The 17,413-nt window shown below is 49.6% G+C and overlaps 1 protein-coding gene across 1 annotated transcript in view; it reads right to left on the reverse strand.

Moving 5' to 3' along the window:
- UNC13C (unc-13 homolog C) overlaps window positions 1-17,413 on the reverse strand; it is a 135,243-nt gene that overhangs the window by 103,647 nt on the left and 14,183 nt on the right. The window contains exons 3-4 of the mRNA XM_082198931.1: window positions 4,876-4,898; window positions 4,238-4,299 (exon numbers count right to left, since the gene is read on the reverse strand). Coding sequence (XP_082055057.1) covers window positions 4,238-4,299; window positions 4,876-4,898 — 85 coding nt within the window. The remainder of the gene's footprint in view (window positions 1-4,237; window positions 4,300-4,875; window positions 4,899-17,413) is intronic.

Consider the following 17,413-nt stretch of genomic DNA (forward strand, 5'->3'; position numbering starts at 1 on the left):
TGCCACTCTCTCAGCAGCAGCATAAAGATAAAGGTAAAGGGACCCCTGACTGTTAGGTCCAGTTGTGGCCGACTCTGGGGTTGTGGCGCTTATCTCACTTTATTGGCCACGGGAGCCAGTGTACAGCTTCCGGGTCATGTGGCCAGCATGACTAAGCTGCTTCTGGCAAACCAGAGCAGCGCACAGAAACACCGTTTACCTTCCCGCCGGAGCGGTACCTATTTATCTACTTGCACTTTGACGTGCTTTTGAATTGCTAGGCTGGCAGGAGCCGGGACTGAGCAACGGGAGCTCACCCCGTCGCGGGGATTCGAACCGCCAACCTTCTGATAGGCAAGTCCTAGGCTCTGTGGTTTAACCCACAGCGCCACCCACGTCCCATTGACTGACTCAATGGAGGAAGATTCCCAGGTTGTATGTTGTTTGGGGCCTTGTATGCCACTCTCTCAGCAGCAGCATAGGAGGGCACAAAACACAGTGGGAAAATGGCTAATAATATTTCTAACAAATTAGAGAAAATGGAATAAGACGAAGGAAAAAGGGATTGATAATGAAAACCAGGGAAGGGTGGTAAGAAGTCAAGGGATTCTGACTCTTAAATGTGAAGTGAGGGATATGTTTAAATAGAAATTTGTTATGTAAAATCTAATAAAAATATTTATTTCAAAAAAGGAAGACCTCAGAGCAAGACATAGGGCTTATTCATACTTACGTTTTGCCCCTTTCTTTCCAGGCAGAGGCCTGCACTTTAACCCTCCATGTCCAAGCTCCCCCCTCCCCGAACTTTCCCCGCAAAAACCTATTCTTTAAAACCGAATCGGAGCAAATGTAAATTCAGAGAAAGTTCTGGAGCACAAAAAGGGCATTCAGACATGGAAGAAAGGTAAGTGTGGACAATCGCATACAGTATTGGCTTATTTGGAGATCCCAGATATCCTGGACACACCATTCTGTGTCTTTGAGTATTAATGGGCTCATAACCTAGCTTGATTTCCCACTTAGTCAAGCAGAATTTCTCTTTCAATTGGAAGGCTGAAAGAGCCATGCATAACACTTTGCAACAAAACAGACTGACTTCCTGTGCTGGTTGATTTGAATCCAAGCAAGCAAGCAAGCATTGTGGGATGTTCCCAAGGTGGTAAAGAAACACAACTGCTGGGACTGTCTAGGATTGGGATATGGCAACCTTTCAAGATGTAAAATAAGCCTACAGCTGGAGTGCCGCTTCTACCTTGCCTGAGAATCTTTCCCCTGCTGTACTGGTGTGGGGTCGCAGAATGTTCACAAATACTCCAACTATCTAGGATGAACATGCTCCAAATTGCTACCTTGTTTAAAAGTGCAGGGTTCAAAAAAGAAGTGGAAACTCAGTCTGCCGTGGGGTATGGGGTCGCTTGCAAAGAGCCTGAGGGCCAGAACAGGCCCTGAAGCCAAGTGGTTCAGAATCAGAAGGGCTGCAGGACGTTGAGCAGAATAGGCAGTATGCTCAGCTCAAGTGCTGTATGCAAGCGATGGAAAGCAGAGTGGCACAGGCTTAGCAAAACTAGCCCTCGCCAGGTCGCTGGTGCTGAGAGTGTCACGATTTTCCTGCCTCCCTCATGACCATCGCCTTGGACTCAGGGGATAGGTGCAACGCAGCAAGGAAGAAGCCTTTATCCTCACTCCCCCCCCCAGCAGTCCGTTTGCCCTTCCCTTGCATCGCTGATGAGCTGTAGCTTGAAAGAAAGTCTGTGATCCCTAATGGACCGCTGTAGAGAAATTATTTCTGCAGAAGATCCAGCCTGTCCCTCTTTCAGCTGTGTTTACATTTGCTCACGATATTTATCCCTTCAAAGAGTTCATAGGAACGCACAAACAAGCATTGCAAAACACAAGGAAGCAAAGGAAAGAACTGACAAACAAACAGATCAGCAGAGAAACAGATTTTTAAAAGCCAGTAGTGTGAAAATACCATGGCGTTAAACACCCTCCACCTCCCCTCCACTGGCCACTGCAGAGAGCGATAGAAGTCAGGCCTACAAAGGGAAAGGCCTCTCCCAAAAGGAACTTTTTCATCTCTTGCCGGAAGGCGGGTGAGGAGGGGGCTGTGGGGGTCTGGAGTCCCAGGGTCTTGGCACAGCAACTCCCCCCGCCATTCCTATCAAACAAAGCAATGCCTCTTAATTCTACAGCACAATCCTATCTACATGTCTACTCAAAAGTAAGCCCTGGTGAGTTTAATGGGACTCGTTCTTGGTTAAAGGTAAAGCTACCCCTGACTATTAGGTCCAGTCACGGACGACTCTGGGGTTGTGTGCTCATCTTGCTCTATAGGCCAAGGGAGCCGCTGTTTGTCTGCAGACAGCTTCTGGGTCATGTGGCCAGCATGACTAAGCTGCTTCTGGCAAACCAGAGCAGCGCACAGAAACACCGTTTACCTTCCCACCGGAGTGGTACCTATTTATCTACTTGCACTGGTGTGCTTTTGAACTGCTAGGTGGGCAGGAGCTGGGACCGAACAACGGGAGCTCACCCCATTGCGGGGATTCGAACCACCGACCTTCTGATCAGCAAGCCCTAGGCTCTGTGGTTTAGACCACAGCGCCACCTGCATCCCTTACTCTCAGTTAGGTGTGTCCTTTAACTGACACTGTTGACCACGAGTGAAACGGTCACACCAGTGCTTTTCTTGGTGAAATTTGCTTTTGTTTAAATCGATGGGGTGAAGAGGAAGGAGTGCAGTTTGTTTGAGGAGAAAAGGGTGGCACTGCTACCCTGTGCCCAAGGGTCTCCACTGAATTGGGGCAAACAACAAGCCAAGGAAACCCAAATTGCTGTTTGTTCCGATTCAGTGTTAAAGAGCAGGTTTTCCTGGGAAAAGCAGCTTGCGGGCAGGGGGAGTGTTCAGGTGCAAACCGGGAAAATGTGGAGCTGTGCCTGGAAAGCGTGGGGCAAAAAGCAAGTGTGGATCAGCCCACAGGCTCACAGCTTAAAGCAGCTTTTCAACCAACTTGAAAGAAACACTCATTTCTCTGCTTTATAATCTCCTCCTGTTTTCATGCTGTCAAATCAGCTGCATCAGACTTCGAACCCTGCAGGACGGAGCATCTGAACGGTGAGTGATCTGACTGCAACATTAAAAGTTTCTGAGAAAGTGGAGCGGGAGAAGGAGAGATGGAGACAGCAATCTAATGCAATCCAATCTCCCCTTCCCACCCACAGGAAACAAGATCTATAACACAAAAGAGTGTACAAAACTCATTCAATATTCCATCACATACGAACAAGGAGGCAGCGCAGAAACACCCCCAGTGACCCCCAGCAGCTGATGCAAACTCAAAGACATCTATCACCCCCCTAAGCGGCACAGCCTGCAAAACGTCGCCACAGCCATATTTCCACATATCCTGGGCAGACCACATTGTACGTGTGCGTGAACCAGGAACTACTAGACCTCAGCCATGCTCTGAAGTCATAAAACGACCACCTGTCATTTGAGCAGCTGGAAGGAAAGAGGCATGGCTCAAGGTGCTTTCTGAGTCCACATTAGTTCCAGTGTGTCAGCAAGATCTTGTTTGGAAAGTGTCGGTTGACAAAGCGTTTGGGGGCAGTGAGCTGCTCCCTTCCTCTTAACTGGCAGCCTGCCGTGAAGCAAATGTCAACAGAACCGTCCTCTGAAGGGGCTGCCATGCACTTGTATGTGCCAGTGATGGTGCCTCTTGCACTGAAAGGGATCTGGATCCTTCACAGCCGGATGGAGCCACACATCCAAAGCAGAGCCAAGGGGACACAGCAAAGGTGCAAGGAGGAAGCCTTGTCCGCCCAGAGAAGAGGGGAGCCCTCCAAGCAACTGCTCTGGAGGAAAGGCAACCAAGGGCTCACATACCCCTTCCAGGCAGGATACAGAAGCAAGCAAACCAAACCAACCAAACAAACCCAGGACGACATGCTTTTGCTGCCTTCAGCATCAAGGCTTTGCCAGGGGACACACATCATGGGGAATCAATGGCTCAGCACCCTCCAATCCCCATCCCTGACCACTGGCTATTTTGTGGCTGCTGGGAGCTGGAGGCAAATCACTTCTGGAGCCCCAGCAGTGTCCTAAGCCACCTGAGTCTTAGCCGTGGCCTCCCAAGGAATTTCTGATTTCTCTTCCTACCTTATGCAGAGCTGTGTATGCTTTTCTTGGGAACACAAATGCAAAGGACACAACACACTTGACACTCGCGCTCACGGTGCAGCTGCGCCCAATACTTACCCAGCAAAGGCTTGGATTGCAAGCTTGGAAGCGTCCAAAGACCCACCGCTGACTATGCGAGCCTTGAATGGGGAAGAAGGAAAATCTCGGTTACTCTGGGGGTGGGGTGAGCAGAGCGTGCCAGACACAGAAGACACCTAGGATGGAGTTGCTAAGCAGGGCCAGCTCCACGCCAAAGCTGAAGTCCTTCCCGTTTGAAAAGACAACAGAGCCACGTTCAGCATTTAGAGAGAAACCTCCGGCAGGTCGGCTGCTGGGGGTGCCCAGGAACCCCCCGCAGGCAGTTTCCCTGCAAATCCTGGAGTGCAAGCAGGGGTGGGGGTTGGCAGCGGCCTAGGCGACAGGTTGCCACAGCAGGGCAGCAAAACTGGGAACCAGGTTTGACCGTAGCGGACCCCCGGAGCTGGCACAACTTATGAGGTCAGAGAATCACAACAGTGAGGGTTCACTCTGCATATCAATGGAAGGCATTTGGAAGACATCAACTGAGGAGGACAGACGAAGCATGGAAAGCTGGGGGAGGGGAAACATGCGCCATCTCACAACTCAAATGAAGGGACCAAACAGGTCAACTGAGTCACAAAACAAACAGTCCAACAAAAGACATGACCCTTTAAGGAAAAAGGTGATTTTGGAACCTTTTCATCCACAGAACTGCTATCTGAAAGAGAATCGGGAAGAGGAGGAATAAAGGTTAGATCAAAGAGTCTCCAAGAAACTGTGCATAGCTCAGAGTGAACAGTTACAATCCTACCTAGAGCCTGGCCAGGCAGCCCTCACAGTCCTGGCTTTGCACTCTAGGGATGAAGCAAAGAGGAACAGATCAAGAAGAGAGGCTGGATGCCCTCACCCCAAGCCCAGGTGTGCATTTTAGGCCCGGTAAGATCTGGACTGTCACTGAGTGGTGGTGCTGGGAAGCCAGCCCCACAGACTCAGACCAGAGGAGGCTGCGACATCATTTGGGGCACTGCTCTCAGCAGGCAGCCTCCCTGCTAGGCATGTCTCTGGGAGGGGGGGGTTGTGTGCCTCCCTTCCGGCACACAGTAGAAACAAGGCCCTTGCATCATTCTAACAAATCTGCTCAGAAATCTCACCAAGGAAAGCAGTGAGCATATGGCACTCTCACATTTCATGCTGCAAAATGAGCTCCACATTAGCACATTGTTCACCAATGCTATAAAAATATAAAGCTGTCAGAGAGAGAAACTAATCTTGCTGATGATTATCACATATTTCATCCTTCTCCTTCTCCGAAGAAGAAAAGCCACATTTGCTGAACTAGGTGGTTCTCCTTTGATCTGATCCACCTGCGGGGCTCCTCTTGAGTTCTTAGGAGTGTTGAAGTGACGTCTGCAGCGCAGCCTGTGTCTTTCAGATATGCAAATTCCCTAGTCCTCCAACATGTCCAAGAGGAGAGGCCACATTATTACTGTTATTATTTAGATTTCTTACTTGCCCTTCACCGTGAGGTCCAAAGGTGGGTTACACCAATTTAAACACACAAAATTAAAATCAGTTAAAGCAAATTACACCCAAGAGAACAGGGCGTGCTTGACAGTATTTCTCTCAGGTGTCAATGACTCATGTTGCCGACACTTAGGAGGGAAGCTGGACCACTCCAGCAGTAACAAGCACAGGGGCCGCCCCATCCTCCAACACCCCCAAAGGTGGCCACAGGTCGCCTCTCTAGCTGACTGCTGAGGAGTCACCTGTTGATCAGAGCCTTCCTGAGCCAAGAGACTCAACATTCTTTTGCCCCTAATCCTGCAACCAAGGGCTTAGCCACACTGACCTTTAGCACTCGATTGGAGTAAACGTCAAACCGTGTTTCCTGCGTATTGCCGTTTGCTCCGATTGAACGTTAAAGAGCAAGTTTTCATGGGGAAAGTACCAGAGCAAAAAAAAGGGGGCGCTCAAACATGGAGCTTTAAAGCACAGACAGTGCCTGGAAAGAGCAGAGGAAAGGTAACTGTGGATATGCCCTCGATGTTTTATTTTTCTTTTGCTTGTGCACCCTCACTGCTGTTTCCCCCTTCACCTTTTTACAGCCCCCTTAAATAAAATGCTTGACCAGACTTCTTGGCTGCAATGCTTTCTCTTTTCTGTGTTTCTCAGAACACTTGGACAATACCTGCTGCTTTTGGAGAGGAGGGGGGCTGAAGCTGTCAGGCAGGAATTTGGCAGGTAGCCCCCTACTCTGAGTAGACCAGTGCAAGGCAGCAGCAGCCCAGCACCAAAAGGGGAGAGAAGGCAGGCAATGGAGTTGAAGTTCACCATGCTTCACATCCTCTTCATCATGGTGGCACCATCTAAATTAGGGATGTCCAACAACATCTGGAAGGCAGCTCCCGTCCTTCTTGGTTGGCCATTGGCTATGCTGGATGCTGAACATCCAACATCAGTTGGAGGACCACAGGCTCCCCATCTCTGCCATCAAGACTAGAGCAAGCATTGAAGAACTGGAACCCAGTTGGACCCATTGACCTCTGAATGGCTCTGATTCATTGGTCAGCACCTGGAGTAGCCAACAGTGTAGCCTCCAGATGTTGTCCTTGGACCACAGTTCCCATCATCCCTGACAATTGGCCTTGCTGGCCACAGGTTCCCCCACCCCGTCTGTATGGTCTTGCGGCCCTGTAGCAAAGGAGGTGACCAAGAGTTTCATGTCTTCTTGCCATTTTGCTACCAGAGAAGCCCTGGCGTGCAAGAGAACTGAGGAAGAGGGTGTGAGTCTGCTCTTGCTGCATCAGGTCACCTGCATGCCAGGACACTGGATTCAGCATCCCTCACTTGCTCAGGCAGTGAAATGCCAATCAGACTCTTTTACTGTCTTTGCGGACATGCTGTGTGAATCACACAGTCAAAAGGTAAGCAGCGATGAGGCCCCAACTGCCTCTGGAGAGCACAGTCTGAGCTGGGCTGCGAAGAGAGGCAGTCTCTAGCCACGTCCGTAGTGGCGGCGGCTCTGCTTTGTGCATCTGCTGCGATCGAGGAAATTGCTGCAGCTGAATTCGTGTTCACATTAGTTACATTTGCACCCAATGCCAAAGCTGCTTACCCTAGGCACCTAAGCCTTTAGCTGGGACCCTCAACCCTCCTGGTCTCCCCAGAGCCCTATCCCAAGGTTCCCCCACCCCTTCTGTATGGCCTTTGGCGTGGGGAACCCCTGCTGCCGTGGTGTATGAAGCTGCCTACAGATCCGTCGGCTCTTACACCGTGAGCAATTTAGTTTTAACTACAATGATAGCAGAAGATGACTTGTTTGGCTTCTGCTCTTGCAAGCAAATGAATCCTTACATTACAAGCAAAAGACATGATGGAGAATGATAAAACATAAGCCTTTGTATAGGAGGAAGGAAAGCTGTAAGGCTGGGCTTTGTTACATGACTCCTGGTGGGCATCTCAGCACTGGGCAGCTGGTGAGGGGACATTCCACTACCTGCCACACACACACTTCAATAGTGCAGGAAAAAGAGACTCCGCTACATGGTGATTTATATGCTAGAGGAGGGAAAGCTTTGTATTAAAGACCCTTCTGAGTCAACAAAGTTCTGTCAATTTCATGCTATTTTCCTCCCGTATTTGGAAAATATTTTGCAAACCACTCACATCATGCTACAACTCTCTTTTTGCTCACATTCCAAAACGTTGTCCTCAAAATAGAGTGTCAGGCTGTGTGAATAAAAGGAAACCACCCCAGGCTTGAGATGGACCTGCCCAGGGTAGGGGGCCCATTTGGTGGCAAAATCCTGCCACCCCCCTCCCATCCTGTCCCTTTCAGATGACCTGGCTTCTCTAGTCCTCCATCACACACGTGCTGCCAAGGATGCCATGCCTCCTCAGCAAAACACAACTGCCTGTCGCTGGACTTGAAAGCTGGGCAAGTCCAGCAGCAGTTAACCACCCCATCCCACCTTTCCCCGGTGACAGCACCTGCAGATGAGTTGGAGCCCACCAGCCTCAATGGTCTTAAAACTGGGCTACTGCCAACATAGCATTGCCTCTCACCCCCTCTTTGACCATCTGAGATGCTGAGTTACTTAATGCAAGGACGACTCTCATTTTGGTGGAGTGCCCAGCAGCTTCTAGATCTACCTTCTAAACATTTTCTTTATTTTCTTAAAACACTCTTCTGCTTTCCCCCTTGTTGCCTCTTAAAACCTCATTTTTACAAACTTCTTAATGCTGGCAGTTGGGTTTCTTGGCTGCCTTTGTGCAAGCTCCAAGGGATGTTGCTGCATCCTGGGCTGAGACTGTCTGGCTTCATGATGCATAAGGGAGGCAGGAGAGAAAAGCCAAGCACTTTGGGCCCCGGTGAGAGGGGTGGAAGCTGGGTGCTCTCTGTCTCCTCTCACCAATACTGGCCTTGCACCACTGGGCTTCACATCCCCCCAAAGTGGGGTGGGGCACAGCTGGGCTGCCAGCTGCCAGCGGTTTTACTCCTCCCGTACCATGCCTGCCTCAGTGGGGGAATGCTTTCCTAAGAACAGGGAAATAAGCTGTGTGCATGAGATAAGAGAAGGAAGGAAGGAAGGAAGGAAGGAAGGAAGGAAGGAAGGAAGGAAGGAAGGAAGGAAGGAAGGAAGGGGACAAGTGGGAGCCAGAAGCTGAGCAAGCAGGCTGGCTATAGGACTGCCAAGCTATTTATTGGCATGTTGATTTTACACATACGCTTTCACAGAACGAGAAACAGTAACATTGTGTACAAGCACACCCACGAGTCTTCATTTTGTCTTTTATAGATCTTGCATGTCTTTTTCGGTTGTCCCTATTTTTATGCCTCCTCCTGCTGTTCTCTCTGTCTCTGCTAGGGTTGCCATATCTTGAAGAGAAAAAGAGAGGTCATCCCATGTCGCTGCCAGCTCGAGCCAAAGAAAGTGGTATGCGGGTGTGGGTGTGTGAGGTCGACGTGCCCGCGTGCCTCTTTTCTTGGCTCGGGCTGGCAGCAGCCACAGCCCAAAAATAACCACCTAAACCCAGACATTTCCTTTAAAATGTAAAAATCCACCTGGATGGGCATGCTGGCCCTGAAAAAGAGGACCGGGCCCAGGTTTTACGAGACATATGGCAACCCTAGCCTCTGCTTTATATTGTGGTGCAGATCTGGGAATACTGGATGGCACTGAAGCCAGCCTGTCTCCAACAGGCAACCATGACTGCTAAGTGGATGGGCCATGGCTTTCTCACTTTCCCCCTTGCTTCAGGCCGCAAGGCTAGCTCAAGCGCAGCTAGCTGGACCACCAAGCTGGAACTGACCAAGGCCGGCTGCTTGGTGTGCTTCAGGCTGGTGCCACTGAAGCTGACAAGGAGGTGGCTTGTCAGTCCAGAATTATGCAAGCCAGAGAAGCCCCTTGTCATTTCACAGTGGTCTACAGCTAAGTACTTAATTTGCTTTTGCAATTGTGCCAGATGCTTCCTTAAGCCAAGTGTCAGCATGGAAGCTCTCTCCAAGATAGCATCTCAGGGCCTGGTAGTCACCCACAGAGCGGCCACTGGGCAGAACGACTGGGAGGAAAGGAGTCCCCAGACCCTCTTGTTAGGGTGCCCCCAAATGCTTCTCCCTTTCAGGGCCACTGCTGCCTAGTTGAAGCCACTGGATACTCTTCCCTCCCCGACCTCAATCACAGAACCCTGGGAGCTTGGCATCTGCCTAGGGTGGGATAAAGGTAAAGGGACCCCTGACTGTTAGGTCCAGTCGCGGATGACTCTGGGGTTGTGGCGCCCATCTTGCTTTATTGGCCGAGGAAGCCAGTGTACAGCTTCTGGGTCATGTGGCCAGCATGACTAAGCCACTTCTGGCGAACCAGAGCAGTTCATGGAAACGCTGTTTACCTTCCCGCCGGAGCGATACCTATTTATCTACTTGCACTTTGTGCTTTCAAACTGCTATGTTGGCAGGAGAAGGGACTGAGCAATGGGAGCTCACCCCGTTGTGGGGATTCGAACTGCTGACCTTCTGATCAGCAAGCAAATCCCTTTGCTACTAGACCACGAGCAAACAGCCCTTTTCCAGGGACCTCCACCATGACCGAAGGAGAAGTTGCACATGTGGAAGATGCTCTCACTCTTTCCCCTTTATGTGTTTTCCTATGAGGAAAATAAGCTGGTGGAAAATAAAATAAAGAGCTGACTTCCCTGGGTTGCAAGGAATTCAGGATGGTTTAAAAACAGTGCTGTTGCTATGAAGGCAACTGAGGCCTAAAGGCATGGATTGATAGCATTGCCCATTCCTTGGGGGGGGTCTCCCCCCCTCTCCTGTCAGTAGCCCAGATGCTTCCTCCCCAGCCCTCTGTACTCTTCTTCCAAGCTGCCCAGGACCATCAACTAACTTGCAATACTTAATATGGGGGCAAAACCATGGGCATAAATCACACAGGTGTATGGCAATAATTAAAACTCTTTCTCTTGGCCATGGAAATAAAGCCAATTCAATTACAATACCTTAATTACAGTGGAGGTGGTGGAATGATTAAAACGAGGAGGGAGGGGAGATGCAATTTAAGAGGTTGTGTCACCTCCCAAAAGTGACTGATCCATCAGCAAATGGGCTGTTGGGGGCGACGCCGTTCTTACGCAGGGCTTAACAAGTATCTCACAGCATTTAGAAACTATACTCAAGGCTTCTTGTGTAAAAGAACCATTACACTACAAATTACATGGTTTAATTGAGGGCACACACTGAAGAATTAGAGCGCTCACACAGGAGGACTTTGACTTAATTGGAGCTCCGCGGCCTGTAACTAGGAGCTGCGTAAGCAACAGAGAGAGAGAGAGAGAGAGAGAGAGAGAATTTGTATATGTGCATGTTTGTCTGGGAGAAGGGTAGAACCTTGTACAGAGCAAATTAACAGCCTGGCTCCTCCCTGCCTAGTTTGTCTAATGGCAAAAGCCATATCCTCCAACATTTCTCCAATGAAAATAAGGATGTTCCATTCCATAATGATCATTTTACTATTTATACCCTACATATTTTACTGGGTTGCCCCAGCCACCCTGGGAAGCTTCCAACCTATTAAAAAACATAATAAAGCATTAAACATTAAAAAAAAAAAACCACTTCCCTCTACAGGATTGCCTTCAGACAGCTCGGGAGGCAAATAACCCCATCCCCTCCAACTTTTCTCCAATGAAATTAGGGACAGCCTAAGGAATAGCAGGACATTCCAGGATCAAATCAGAAACCGGGATGGCTTCTCTAAATCAGGGACGTCCCTGGAAAATAGGGACACTTGGAGGGTCTGAAATGCAAGCCTTCCAGGCAGGCCCTGTGTCACCTTTAATTATGGGGTAAATGAGCATTTCTGAGCAACTCTCAAGGCAGGGGGGAAAGAGAGTCCAGTAAGTTCCAGTTCCAGAAATTTTTATTCCAGAAGCTGCCAAGCTCCATTGCTGGTCCCCTCCCCTTAGCCCCCTGATTTCCCTGGAAGGGGGCAGCATAGAGCCATTTCCCAGCCCCCAAGTGCTCTCTGTAACTGTGGGTACTGGGAGGGATCAGGGAGGGTCACAGGGGCAAGCAATTTGGAGTCCAACAATCTTTTAATTAGTGCCCACTTGCTGGGAGGCAGTCAAAGTGGTAACGAGGGAGGCACCAAAATCAGTCATAACAACCCAAAGGAAACCATGCAGGAATAATGGATTCTAAAATTACCACTCCGCTGCAAACGTATTAAGGCGGATTTGCCTTGAGCACGTTCTGCTGCCCAGAGCAGACACGGAGAATATAACAACGTTCAGCGCTCAAAAGAGAATATTAAGGCTCACGCATCATAAGGAATGAATAGCACTTGTCTGATCCAGAGAAGGTCAGAGCAGAATTATGATTGGTTGATGGGAGAAATGAAAAACTGCTGCCAGCCTCTCCGGAGCAACGAGGCAGGAAAATTAGCCACAGTGCATGTCGGACTGCCCTGTGCCCACTCATAAGTGCCACGGAGCACCTGTCACCCCCCTTCTTCCCCCCTTTCCTCTTAAAAGTGGTGCAGGGAGTTGCATGGGGCTGGGTGCTTAGTGCTCCACATTATGGAGGGTTTGCCAGTTGTTAAATGGGTGCCTGTCTGTTAAAGACAGGATCAAGGAGGTGCCACCCCATGCCAACTCCCAAGGCAGGAGGGGCAAGAAGTGTCTTTTCCAAATGAGTCAGAGCCAATCGCCTGCTGGTCACAAAATTAGGGGGAATGGGCTCATTCGCTGAGCCTCTGCAAAAGACAACTGGATCAGGAGACAATGTGCACCAGCCTCCTCTCCTGATCTGCTCCAGAGAAAAGGAAGGGGAAGAAGGGATGGACATTTCTGCACCCAGCCATGGCCCAAAGTACTCCCCGACGTCACACATTTGCAGCCTGTCTGAATAGGTGGAAGGAACCAAGGATAGACCACCCCTAGGTTGGAGCAAAACAGTCACTGTGCCTTCTTTCAGCCAGCGTGCTTCAATCACAATCCTCATAGAACTGCGCTCACTTTTGGAGCAGAGGGCATGTGTGTCCCTTCCTCCAGGAAATCTTCCAGGAGGCCCAAGAAATTGCCAGGATTTGGCGTTACAGCCCAGAGCCCTGCAGGATTCAACCATTTGTGGCCGTCTCCTTCTCAGTTACTTAGGAAGACTGTGAAGCTTCTGTGCAGAGAAAACTCTGGCCAACCTTCTCTGCCGTGATCAGCCACTGCAAGGAGGAAGGAGATGGGGTGGCCTTTGCAAAAGCCCAGAGCAAAAGCCCAGCCATTACTCCCCTCCCCAGCAAAAAGCTGCAGAGGCTGAATGTATTAATACATGGCCACATGAGGGCAAATCTGGAGCTCCAAATTAACAGCACACAACATATGGAGCAGAGATACATGGGAGGTGCTCAGGAGCAGTGATGGATCGACAAATTCCCAGGTGCAAACATTGAGGGGCTGCTCTGTTATTTAGCATTTATGGGAGAAAGTGAGGAGGGGGCCTTTACAGAAAGGGCTTTCCCCTTCCACGAAGAAGCACAACTGGCAAAGAACACTCTAGCAAACGGTGATCAATTCAAATGCTGCTGTTAATGCGGGGAGGCGCAAAAACTCTTGCTGCAGAAAAGGTCTTGAATTGTCCCTCTGACTCTCCAGCAGAGCCAAAAAGCATTTTAATTATCTGCGCAGAAAAGGCAGATCTCCAGCTCTGCCTCTCCTCCATCCCCCCCAGGGCTAAATTAGTGAGAAAGTCACCCAGGCCGTGGAGCACATTTTCTTGGAATCAGCGAGAAGTGGTTTTGTAAGAGAGGGGGTTAGACAGGCATGGAGATCATCGCAGTTGAGAGCAGCCTCTCCCAATCTGGCGCTCCCCCCCCCCATGTTCTTGGGGCTCCTGGCTGATGGGAGGTGGAGCCCAGCAACAGCTGGAGCGCAACGGGCTCTTGGGGGCTGTTCTGCAGGGAGACACAGGTGACCTTATGTGTTGGAGGGGAACGCGGAAAGCCCTGTGGCTTTAATAGGAGGCCCCATCCAGCAAACCCCAAAAGCGGCAAGCAGCCGAAAAACCTTGCAGTGCAATTGCACAATCCCCATTTACTCTAAAGGGGGCTGTGCACCCACAATGCTTCCCTCCCTCCCAACACACACACACACACACACACACACACACACACACACACACACACACACAAGCCTGACCTCCTTTTCACTTCCATTTCCACTCCAGCTGCTCTGCCAAATGCCTTTTTTTAAGCTCGGGCATTATTTATCCGTAAACTACTATATGCGACATGAGCACAACATGCCACGATTACGGAAACGGCTCTTCAATGGCCCGGATCCTCTCGCTGCTTAAGGAAGAAGGGGGTTGCCTTATTTACACAGGGGGAGCCCAGAGCTCAGATGCTTCTGACCTCCAGCTAAGACACAAAGATGCCTCTCCTCTGTCACGGTCTTTTCTTTGGGCACAGGAGTCAGAGGCAGCAGGCAAGCAGCCTGCACAGAGTCAGGCCCGGGCATGGAAAGGGCAGTTCTAAGCTTGCCTCATTGCTGAGGCCTGCAACATTCACTGTTCAGAAGGGATCTGAAACAGGGGACTCTTCCATCATTGCTGATCTCAAGGCTACATTCAGGGTCCCTTGCCCCCTTCCTCTCTCTAGGCAACACCTTCCCTCCCCATCTAGGAAATGTTTTCCCCACCAGAGAGGCTCGCCTGCCCTCTCCCCTGCAAATGCCTTTTCAGTACCAGGAAGAGACCTTGCCATCTCCCCCATGACTTGAGATGTTTTGAAGCTGCTGAATATTTTGCACCAGCCTTTTGCTGGTTGTTTAGTATTCATTTATTGTTTTGCAATCTTTGTTATAGGAACCATCCTAGAAATGTTTATTCAAAGCTGATATAGGAGCTCACACGAACACAGCACATCCAAAGGCAGTTCCAAATTCCAGATGAGTCCAGTGGCCCCTGCCTGGCACAACACCCCCATCCCAAAAAGCAAGTCCACAAGATTGGCATGTCCAGCTGCAGCCATTCTCTGGTGCAGAGACCAAAATGCAAAGCCCAGAACTGTTGAGCCACAAGGGTCACAGGGTTTGACCTGATTTCCCCTGCAGCTGAGAGACCCAGACACCCCTCCCATAGCACATCAGTGCTAGCCTGGCTCAGTCCAAAGGACGCAGAGCTGGCAAGTCTAAATGCACTCAGAGCAGGCCCTCTTGAGCTCAAAGCATCATAACGCCTCACCCCATGGGCCCATTTGCAAGGGGGATCCTGCCTCACTTCAATTTGGAACCTGACTTGCTTAGACACCACTCTGGATGATTCACTTCAGCCTCTGAGAGCCAACAGAAAATTGCTGCCCGCCAGAACCTCCCTAGGGCTGGCTCTGACCAGCTCTCTCGAGGACTGGCTGGCAAACAATCTCACACTTGGTGCTGATGCTTCCTTTCCTGTCTCTGCATAGCTCCTGAAAAAGCTACACATTTTTCCAGGAGCCCCCAGAATCTCTACCTTGTTTTGCTAAATCAAAGCACCCTGGCTGCGGTAGTGGACTGGATGAGGGTCAATAAATTGAGCTTGACTTCTGGAAAGACAAAGGCCTTGTGGGTGAGTGGTTCTTGTGTCGAGGAGATGCGTCAACTGCACGGCACTTCATCTGAAGGAGCAGGAACGCAGTCTGGGGGAACACCTTTGTCCATCTCTGTCACTAGAGGTCCAAGAGACCTTTGGGGCCAGGAGAGCTTTCCACCAGCTCCAGCTGGAGCACCAGCTGCAAGCATTCCTGGACAGTGACAGCATCACCAGAGGGATTTGTGCCTTGATAACTTCAGGACTTGATCACTCTGCCATGCTTTATGTGGGGCTGCCCTTGTAACTGGTGTTTAAATCCCTATATGGCCTAGGACCCTCATACTGACAGGACCGCCTCTCCTGGTATGTCCCACGGAGGACCTTACGGTCTTCAAACAAAAACATCTTGGAGGTCCCGGGCCACAGGGAGGTTAGGCTGGCCTCAACCAGAGCCAGGGCTTTTTCGGCTGTGGCCCCGATGTGGTGGAACGCTCTGTCACAGGAGACTAGGGCCCTGTGGGGCTTGACATCTTTCGCAGGGCCTGCAAGACAGAGCTGTTCCACCAGGGCTTTGGCCAAGGCACAGTCTGACCCCCTCCTTTGGTAATCCTCACAGAATTCTAGCCCAATGGTTGCCATTAATTTGATTTTGAACTGATATTAAAATGAATTGATTTTAGAATGTTGTGTTACTTTTATTGTTGTTAACTGCTCTGAGCCCGGCTTTGGCTGGGGAGGGTGGGATATAAATATAATAATAATAATAATAATAATAATAATAATAATAATAATAATAATAGTAATAATAATAATAATTATTATTATTAGCTGCAGCTAGTGCAAAATGTAGCAGATGGATTGCTCACAGGAGTAGGCAACAGTTGACATGTCCCTGCGCCGCTGAGAGAGACACACCGGTTGCCAATCTGCAACTGGGTCCGGCTCAAAGTTCCTGCGTTAATTCACAAATCCTGAAACAGCTTGGGATGCAAATTCCGTATGCTCCACATTGATCGCTGAGATTCTCTGATGGGGCACTCTGATGTGGTCCCTGAGGTTCAGTTGGCTTTTACTAGGGACTGTGCTGTTAGTGCTTCACACCCTGCCCTGTGGAACTCCCTGCCAGTAGAGGTTTGGCAGAAACCGACCCTGACTTCTTTTAGACGTCCTCTAAAAATGGCATGATTTAGAGAGGCCTCTGGAATATGGATTTTCTTTTAACCAACCAGCATTTATGGATGTTTTTATTGATCTCGCTTGTTGTATATCGCCTTGCTGCACTTTTATGAAACTGTGGTCTAGAAATATTTAAATAAAGAATATAAATAAATAAGGAAATTGTAAGTGAAATAACGGCATACTCTTCTCCTTTTTGCCCCTACCTCCACCTGTTTTCCTCAGCTGTCTCTCTGCATTTCAGGATGGACTGACACTTGACTTGATAGCATACACAGGAGAAGGACCTGGAAATCTTAGCAGACCATATTATGGAATCCCCTCCTAAGAGAGGTAAGACTGGCTCCCTTGCTGTTATCCTTCTGCCAGCAGGCTAAGACCTATCCAGACAGGCCTTTGAAAACTAAGGAGCAGATGATGCTGACCACTGGGCTGCTGTCAGGGCAGACCATCATTTAATGCTGCTTTTAAATCGGTTTTGATATATTTTAACTATTGCTTCTAACTAGGTTTGGTTTTATTACTGTGTCATTTTATAAGGATATTTTTAAATCTTGTCAGCCGTCTTGAATCCCATTTTTTAAAGAAAGGCGGGATACAAGCACATTAGATTAAAAAATTAATATAAAATGAAGTATGAGCCAGCCCTGGAATGCAGCGGCCAAAAATCCTAATGCAATTCTGGGCTGGATCAACAGGAAGAGAGTGTCCAGATTACGAGAAGTTAACGTGCTGCTTTATTTTGTTTTGGTCAGACGTCACCTGGAGTACTGTGTCCTGGAGGTTCCCAAGCACAGCATGGCTGCCCCCATCAGTCAGCAGACTTCCTGCATTGGCCAGGGGCTGGACTAGATGACTTATGGGGGCCCATCCTACTTTTCCATTCTATGATTCCTTTTCCTTCCTCGGTGTGCTGCTTGGGGTGGGGGCTGATAGGAGGCTCCAGGGACTCTGCAGCGCCAAGAAAGTGGCTCTCCAGTGAGCCCACCTCCCTCCTT

Source organism: Podarcis vaucheri (genome assembly GCF_965113315.1).
Source record: "Podarcis vaucheri genome assembly, chromosome: 14".
Taxonomy (NCBI): Eukaryota; Metazoa; Chordata; class Lepidosauria; order Squamata; family Lacertidae; genus Podarcis; species Podarcis vaucheri.